Source organism: Myotis davidii, unplaced genomic scaffold (genome assembly GCF_000327345.1).
Source record: "Myotis davidii unplaced genomic scaffold, ASM32734v1 scaffold76, whole genome shotgun sequence".
NCBI classification, from domain to species: Eukaryota; Metazoa; Chordata; class Mammalia; order Chiroptera; family Vespertilionidae; genus Myotis; species Myotis davidii.
In genome coordinates this window covers 912291-921260 of record NW_006288892.1, presented here as the reverse complement: position 1 = coordinate 921260, position 8970 = coordinate 912291, and the positions used below count along the sequence as shown (strand labels likewise).

At 41.8% G+C, this 8970-nt stretch overlaps 1 protein-coding gene across 3 annotated transcripts in view; it reads right to left on the bottom strand.

The window, feature by feature from the left end:
* EEF1E1 (eukaryotic translation elongation factor 1 epsilon 1) overlaps positions 1 to 6784 on the bottom strand; it is a 25681-nt gene extending 18897 nt beyond the window's left edge. For 2 of the 3 annotated variants that reach the window (XR_001513415.1, XM_015562243.1), the window contains exons 1-2: positions 6638 to 6784; positions 2729 to 2929 (exon numbers count right to left, since the gene is read on the bottom strand). Coding sequence is in view for 2 of the 3 variants with exons in the window: in XM_015562243.1 (XP_015417729.1) it covers positions 2729 to 2929; positions 6638 to 6724 (288 nt within the window). In the remaining variant the exon portion in view is untranslated. The remainder of the gene's footprint in view (positions 1 to 2728; positions 2930 to 6637) is intronic. The other variant, XM_006761126.2, reaches the window with a different exon arrangement.
* Positions 6785 to 8970: the final 2186 nt, after the last annotated feature.

The following is an 8970-nucleotide window of genomic DNA, read 5'->3' as shown; positions in this document are numbered from 1 at the left end:
TAAACTGTTGAACAAAAACAGATCTAGAGACAGAGAAGCATTGATCAGACTGTCAAATCTGAGAGGGAATGTAGGGGAGGGTGAGGATAAGGGGGAATGGTCAACCGAAGGACTTCTATGCCTGCATATAAGCCTGACCAATGGCACAAACACCAGGGAGTGAGGGCATGAGTGGGGTTTAGAGGGTAACGTGGGGGCAAGGACACATATATAATATCTTAATCAATAACAAATATATTAAAAAAAAAAGAAATCACTTTTTGATTTACTTGTTTTGGTAATGAAATTGGGGTGGTGAAGGAAAAAAGGGAAATATCCATGTCAGCAAGGGTTTTGTGGAAGAGGTTACTCTTACATACCACCAAAACTGCAATAATACACTTTCCTGGAGGGCAAATGAGCTACACAGCCTTAGAAATGCATACAGTTTTGGCTCAGCAATTTCCCCTGTAGGAATTAGCTTAAGGAAACTAATGAGAATGTGGTAAGATATTTAGCAATAACCTAGTAACTACATGGGGATAGACTATTTAAATTCTGGTACAAATATATGATGGAACACTAACAGGTCTCAAAAAGATAATTTAAATGAATATTTATGAACATGGAAATATATTTACAACACACTGTCAGTAAAGAAAAGAAAATACACGCCTATATGCAAAGGAAAAGCTTGGAAGGAACACAAAAAGGGTTCAATAAATATCTGATGACTGAACATAAATGTTATTAACAGTTCTCTCTTCATGGAACTACAAATGTTTGAAATTTCTTTTATTTGCTTATTTATATTTCCTAATTTCTATAATAAATGTCTATTACCTTTAAAATAAAAACACTATCATAAAACAGCAAAAAGCAAAGCAAGACAGAATATAACCCTTCTCATCTGTCCTCATATGGCCAAAACCACACTGCAGTCCATTATCTGTAGAATTGTCTCCTCACTGGTCCAAGTTCTGTGAGGACAGGGACTGTGTCTGATGGGTCACTACCATATCTGACACATCGCTGTAGGTACAGATACTGTGGCAGATGGCAGAGCAAGGACCATAACCCAAATTACCCAGGTCCTCATATATTTTGAAAATGGCAATAGTTCCAGTCAGATTGTCCCGATTGAAACTTACATATCTCAGATACAACATTTTGGTGGAATTACTTTTTATGCCCTTAACAGCAAATCTATTTTTTTAATTTAAAAACCCAATTCAATGAAATCCTGCTCCTATCTTTCAGAATCAAATATTTTATTACTATCCCTTTTCTGGAAAACGATAAGAGATGCCTACAAAGGAACAAGGCCTGAAATTTATTTTCTACCAGTTCTATTGATGGTATCTATTAAGAGCTAGTTTAGCACTAGCTGGTATGATCATGGTCAAAGGCACAAACCTTGGTTGTAGGCTCAATCCCCAGCCCTGGTCAGGGAGTGTGTAGCAGGCAACCAATCAATGTGACTGTCTCATATCAAAATTTCTCTCTTTCTCTCCCCCTCCCTTCTACTCCCTCTAAAAATCAATGGGGAAATATCCTCACACGAGGATTAACAACAACAAAAAACAACCAACCAACCAACCAAACAAACAAAAAAACATGGTTTAAGCCATTTTCCTCAGAATGATAAATGAAAAACTTTCAGTACCATATCTTCTTGCACAACTTACTAGTATATGATTAATTTATATGATAATGGAAATAAAATTAGGAAGGAGTTTCTACAATGAGATACGATTGTCTGGATCAGTGGTCGCCAACCTTTCAGACCTCATGGACCACCAGCAGTCAGTCGGCAGACACAGGTCGGCGACTGCTAGTCTGGATGATCTCTAGGTTCCTTTAACTTTTAAGCTTTCACAATTTTTAAAAAATTTGCTTTATTTTTATTTACTTACTTAAATATGTTTTTATTGATTTCAGAGAGAGGAAGGGTGAGGGAGAGATAGAAACATCGATGAGAACCATTGATCAGCTGCCTCCTGCACGCCCCCTACTGGGGATTGAGCCCACAATCCAGGCATGTGTCCTGACTGGGAATAGAATCCTGACTTCCTGGTTCATGAGTTGATGCTCAACTGCTGAGACATATCAGCTGAGCAATTTGCTTTATTTTTATAAACATAATTAAGAAAAATAATTTCAGTTGGAATGTTTTTCATTCTTGGTGACTCTGGAGCCATATTTAGTTTATATTTTATCTCAATAGATATTTTTGTTCTAATGTGACTTCTTCAGAAAGAAAATATAAATCCTAATGTATTTAAGTCTTAAAGGAGGGAAATATGAGCTTTCTCATATCAATCTGACAATTTTTTTCAAACTACAATCCCAAAAGATTCTAATTATCTTTGTCTTTGAAAAAGTTATTTTACTGATTAAGAAATCAGGATTTCCTAGTGAAAAAACAAACATTAAGTCATCACAATAAAAAAAATCCTAAAAAGTTGTAATTACTGACTATGGTAAGTGGTATGAAGGAAAAGCCTAAAGGACAAGGAATGACTTCTGTTTGAGAGAGAAGTAGGCAAAGATGTTTCTGAGGAAGGGGTATCTAAGCTGAGATCTGAACAGGGAAGGCTGGCAGAGTCTGTTCAGGTAAAAGTAATACCAGGTACAAACCCCGAGGCAGAAGGAAATAAGGCCAAAGTTTCAGCTACTGACATTCAGGGAAGGGATTCCTGCTATTAATAGGCCATTCATTTCAACCTATAAAGAGAAGTCACAATACCTTCAACAAAATGCGGATATCATCTTTCTTAGAGTTTCCATCTACTTGAGTTACTCTGTATTCTAACCATTGTTGAACTATTGCTTTTTCTTCTGCAGTGCTCCCAAGCAAATATTCTTTGTTGGCTTCCTTGACTAGATGAGCTGCTATAGTAGCCAATCCTGTCAGACATGGACCACTGTTTGTTTGAAGAACTGGAATCTAAAAAAGAAAAAAAAGAGTTCTTCATGTAAATTTTAAAACAAATACTAACAGGACTGCAATTCTATGTAATCGCTAAATCCCTCAACCATTTTTCAAATACTCTTAAGATTTCATTTTAAGGGTTTTTTTTCAAGATGGCAGCAGAGTCAGTGGATCCTTTTTGCACCTCCTCCCAATACCAAACTGAAAATAAAATGAAATTGGGGTACATTCACCCTAAATTACCAAGTAAAAACTAGCCAAAGAGGAGACTTTTTAACAAGGAAGGGCAGAAACCATCTAGAGACTTGTAGGAAGGGCAGAAACCATGCAGCCGTGGGCAAACCAAGGCCCTCGGGCCAGATCCCTCCCATTCGGCTGTTCTATCCGGGCCCGCGGAGCCGAAAGAGCTGAGGGTTCTCTTGCTCTCCCCTCCGCTCCTTCACCAGCAGCAGTGTTAACATGGCAACGTCGGGAAACACGGCCGCAGCTCCTTCTTCTGAGTCCAGTTTAAGAACCCACTGTGGCCCTCGGGTCAAAAAGTTTGCCCACCCATGATAGAGACTTGTAGGAAGGGCAGGGTCACGAGAGCAGCTGGCCCAGCTCCTACAGGCACCAGGCTGAAGGTGAGGAGATATATCTTAACTGCAAGGGGGAGGGGGGGGAGCGCCGCTACGAGGAATAAGGCCCTGGGCTCCCCCAGATTGGAGAACAGTGGCCCATGAAAGCCAAAGAGAAAGGTAGCCTGTCAGAGATAAAACCACTTAAAAAAATAACATAAAAAACAAAACAAAAAACGCACAGGATTTTTGTTTGTAGCCACTCACCCAGGCTTTGGTGGAGGGAGGGCAGTGCAAACTGCAGTCCCCTGAGGAGATTCTGGGATGGGAGGTATTGGGAGGAAAAAGTGGTGGAATGATGACAGGCGGGAGACCTGAGCTCGGTCACCTCCCCACCACCCCATATTGCAGTAGCCATTTTTCCTGAGAGGCACAAGCCTTTCCCAGCATCAGCAACCTGGGGAAAGGCAAATAACCTGCCCCCAAGGATACACCTCATCCCCACCTTCAGGAAGCTTGCTCGCCTCATCCTGCATCTCAACCCCTGCTGAGGAGTCTGCAGCAGAGGCCAAGCCTACAAGCTGTGTAGTCTCAGGGAACATCAGTGGCTGGCTTTGGGATGGGGTGATCCTCCCCCCCCGAAAGTGACTGATACTTCTCCCTTGCGAGAGAGCTGGTAAAAACTACCAATTTCCAGAAGACCCCACCAGACTAAATATGAGATCCACCCTGCTGAGGTCAGGGGAATATTCCAGATAGACTCAAATGAGTGGCTCTGGGATGGGGGAACACACCCACCATCTTTGCTGAAATCAGAACGGCACCTCCCCCTCACAAGAGACTCAGAGGTCTTATCCCAATTCTGCCAAAAGCCCTTTCAGAAAGTGACTAAGTCTGACAGCAGGCAGAAGCAAACAGAGGCAGAGCCCAAGCTGCCTTGGGACATTTGCTGATATGGCCCTGTCAAGCTAACAAGCCGGCCCTAGAGCACAGCTTGGCCTCTCCCTAGCACAGCCGAGCTCTGTGGAGGCAGCCATAAACTGTGGATCACTTGAAGCTTTGAAAAGGTTGCGAAGGGCAAAACATGGTTAGCTCTGGACAGCAATCAGCACCAAATTACCTCTCAAGAGCATACAAAACAGTCAGCTTCAGTCAACATAAAGCAGCATCCAAAGGGAGTTCCCATGATGCATTTAACTCTGCTGAGACAAAATCCACTTCAATTATTTTTGCATTTTTTATTGCATTGTAATTATTTTTTACTTTTTTCTTCCATATCTCTTTTCTCTTTCCTTTTCTTATTCTATTTTTCTCTTTCTCCTCTTATTCTTTCTTAATTATTTCCTTTTCATAATTTTTTAGATTCTTTCATTTATAGTTTTCCTTTTCCTATTCTTTATTTTTATAATTGCTCTCCCTTCTTTCCTTCCATATTCTTTTCTTCCCACTATTTTTTTCTTTCATAATTTTTTTTCCTTTCTTTTATTATTCTTGCTCTCTTCTCTCTTTTCTAATTCGCCTTTGTTTTGAAGTTGCTTTTGTTGTTGTTGTGGGGGTCTTTTGTATGTTTTGTTTACTTTCTAGTTTTACTTCCTTTGTTCTATCAACACCTGCATAACAGCTCACACAACATGGGGGGGTGTGCCCCACAGTCAGCCAGCCTAAGGCAAGATCCCACCCATGAATGGGACAGATATAATCAAGAACCAATTGCAACAGGAGAACCCAAATAACCCACACAAGGGACATCCCTAGAGCATCCAGCTCAGGAGATCAAAGAAACTGCACTGCTGGGTCTCACGGGACACTTACTACATAAAGAAACCTTACAAAGACTGGGAGTCATGGCAGTTCTATCCAATACATAGAAACAAACACAAAGAGATAGCTAAAATGGTCTCCATATGAAAGAAAAGGAGAAATCTCCAGATAAAGAGCTAAATGAAATGGAGGTAAGCAATGATCAGGAATACTGTTCAAAATAATGGTTATAAAAATGCTCAAGGAACTTAAGTGAGAATTACAAGGAACCCAGTGTGAAATACAACAGCATGAAAAAGGAAATTGAAACCATGAACAAGAACCAGTCAGGAATTGAAGAAGACCGTTTCTGACATCAAGACTACACTGGGAGGAATTAATAGACTGAATGCAGCAGAGGACTATGTCATCGATTTGAAAGACAAGGTAGAAAAAAAACATCATTTAGAGCAGCAAAAAGAAAAAATAATTTTTTAAAAAAAAGAGTAATTTAAGGGAACTTCAGGACAACATGAAATCACCATCACAGAGGTTGCAATCATGGCACATCTACTATTTTCACATTCATCTTAATGGTCTTCAATTAATCACTTTTAACGGCCGCATAAGTAATATGATGAACCATTCCTCTAGAGCCGGATCTCTGAATTGTTTTCAGTTTTCAATTATTATTGTTAATTCAGTTTTTAATCATTATTGATAATTATTATTATGCTGCAGAGAATGACTTGTTGGCTTACGCTTGTCAATTGTCTTAAAAAACAAACAGCAGATTGAATTTTATCACAAACCCTCATCCCTACCCCAAACACAGAAATAGAAACTTCCAATAGCTGTCTCCTGCTAAAAGAAAGCAAGCAAGAAAGGAACCAGAGGGAAACCATATTGTTCAAAGGTCACTGCATCCGCTTCATGCAGCTCTGCTCAGGGCCGCGAGGGAACCCGCGGCAGGGCTGGCACTAGGCTAAGCAGCCAGCTCCCTGAGGGGTGTCAGCGTTACCCATCCCGCGCACCCCCAGGCCCGCACAGGGCTCGGGGCGGGGCTGCGGAAGGATGAATGAAAGCTCCCCTTACAGCAGCTGCTGCCACTGAACGCCAGCGCTCAGCCTCCGGGGTGGTGTCTCTATGGGCTCAGGGGGATTCTCTTCGCTTCCCCAGAACCGGATCACGACCATCTACCGGAAGGCAGAGTTCGGGCCGAGCCCACTGGGGGCGGTCCCTCGCCCGTTCCGGGACCGAGGGCTGCAGGAGGAAACCCCGGGCGCCAGCCAGCCCCGAGGCGCCGACACGTGGGAGCTGAGGGCCGCCTCCTCCTGCCTCCGCCGGCCGGCCGGCCGGTCCTCCCCGGCTCCGCAGGCCCCGCTCCCGGCCAGCTCTTCCCCTCCGCGCCGCCTGCGCTTCTCACCTGCCCCTCGCCCTGAGCGCTGTACTTGTTCCCTTTGCTCAGCCCCAGGGACTTCTCCAGCAGCGTCAACTCCGCGGCCGCCGCCATCTTTCGGTCTGAGCTCCCCGCAGGGGCGGGACAGCGAGATCCCCGGCGTCGGCGGGGCGGGAAGGAGCTGCGCAAACTCTCCGGCTATTGGCTGAACGCAGGGGACGGGGAGGCGCGCCTGCGCGCGAGGGGCGGGGCCACGAGAAGGGCCTGGGAATGGGCGTGGCGTGAGACAGGTGGAGCGGGCGGTGTCCCTGGGCGCGGAGCTCTGCCGGGAGTGCTGGAGAGCCAGCCCTTGGTGGCCAGTGCACGGCATCTGCCAACTTCTAAGTGGCAGGCTGCTTGACTGCAGAGGTAACTGGTTAACTGACACTTTCTATACATAGTGGAAACCGAAATTTACCTTAGTCTGGCTCAGGAGTCTGAGTTTGAACGATCTAGTTGAAGAACAGAGAGTTCACAATCTGTTAGGGGTTTCCAACATATAGCGTTAATTATGGGGATTTTAATTGTTTAAATTAAATTATTTTAATTTTCTTATGTAAATCTACAGCTCAATAGTAGCAGTAGAATATAAATTTAAAGATAATTATAGAGCACTGGGTAGTTAGTATCAAGTGATTCCTGTAGCCCGCCCACCCCCCCATCAGCCGTTAGTAGTTTTAAGGATCTTTATTAGCGATACCAGAAAGATAGTGATATAATTTATGTAGCTTTTGTTATGTAAGTAAGAAGTGCACATGACGTTTTCCTCTTAAGTTGCTATATTTTTGTATTTCAAAGCAGAAAATGGGCAGTATATGTTGAAGGCTTGAATATTTCCAAAAGATTTCTGAAAAAAAAATTCTACATCGCAGAAATGAATAATCAAAATGTGTATTAGTTCGAGAGAAATGGAAATTCTCTTTTCCTTACATTTCTCCTGCTGCCAGTATTCTGGGTTAGGAAAGATGTCACATAGTACAAGATTCCCCTGTAAGCTTCTGTATTTCTCATTTAGTGATGAATTATCTAAAAGTGATAATTTTTTTGGATTAATATTGAGTAAATGGGTGGAATATCACTTTTCATTTATACTTTTTGATTGAGTTATTGAAAATAGATTTTATAATTAAAAAGAAACTTTGATTTAATGTAGTTTCAAGCTTCTTTCTTCCCTTCAAGTCCTGAAGTTTTTTAACCTTGAATTTCCTTTTCTTCTCTGGTATTCATACTTTTGTTTTGGATGTTTATGACTAGGAAACTAAAATTGGTTGACCACTCCAACACTTCTGAGATGAAAAGGAACAGAGGTGATACCACATGAAAATAGACAAATTTAAACTGGATTTCAGGAGCCAGGGATTATTCAACAGTAGCTAATTATGTCACTCGAGGTAGGCAGTTAACCTCATTGGGACTCAGTTTCCCCAAAATAACCCCGTGGGCTTTGATTAGGTATTCTCTCTTGTGCCTTTTAGTGTTGAGATTCTGTCTTTCCATATTTAAAGTGAACATGTATTTTAGTATACTTTTGCCTTAAAGTGGACATATATTTTTGTACTATTGATGAATTTTGTAATTATAATTTTGTAATGTAACTGTACTACTAATTCAATTTTGTATAGTTGGCTGGAAGGGCCTTTTGTTTTGGACAACTGTGGTGTATAAATATAGTGGCTTGCCTGCTTTAAACAGAATTTATGGATGGCCATAGAGAGAGGTGTCTAGGTGTCTCTGTCATACTCTCTACACTGATACCAATAGATGAGAAAGAGGATCAGAAGAACTTCATGTACAGATGCTTAGAAGGGCCTTATAGTTGGCTTAAAGCTCTGCTTTTGCCACCTTAAAATTCTTAACAGCTTTTTAAAAGTGGGGCCTGCATTTTCATTTTGCACTAGACCTCATGAGTAGAAGAAAGGGAATCATAAAGATCAGAATATAAATGCAATTGATTCTAAGATAACAATACAAAAGATCAATGAAACCAAGAGCTGGTTTTTTAAAAAGATAAACATGGTTGACAAACCTTTAGCCAAATTCATCAAGAAAAAAAAGAAAGAGAGGACCCAAAGAAATAACGGCCGCATAAGTAATATGATGGACTTAAGAAAGGGGATTTAAGAAAGGGGATTTAAGAAAGTCTTACAAATAACTATATGCCGAGAGAACCGAAGATGGCGGCATAGGTTAACACCAGAGATTGCTGCCTGGAACAACTAAGTCAAATTAAGCTTGATCCAGGGAAAGGACAACGTCCAGAGCCACAGGAGGGCTGGCTGAGTGGAAATTCTACAACTAGGAGTAAAGAGAATATCATATCC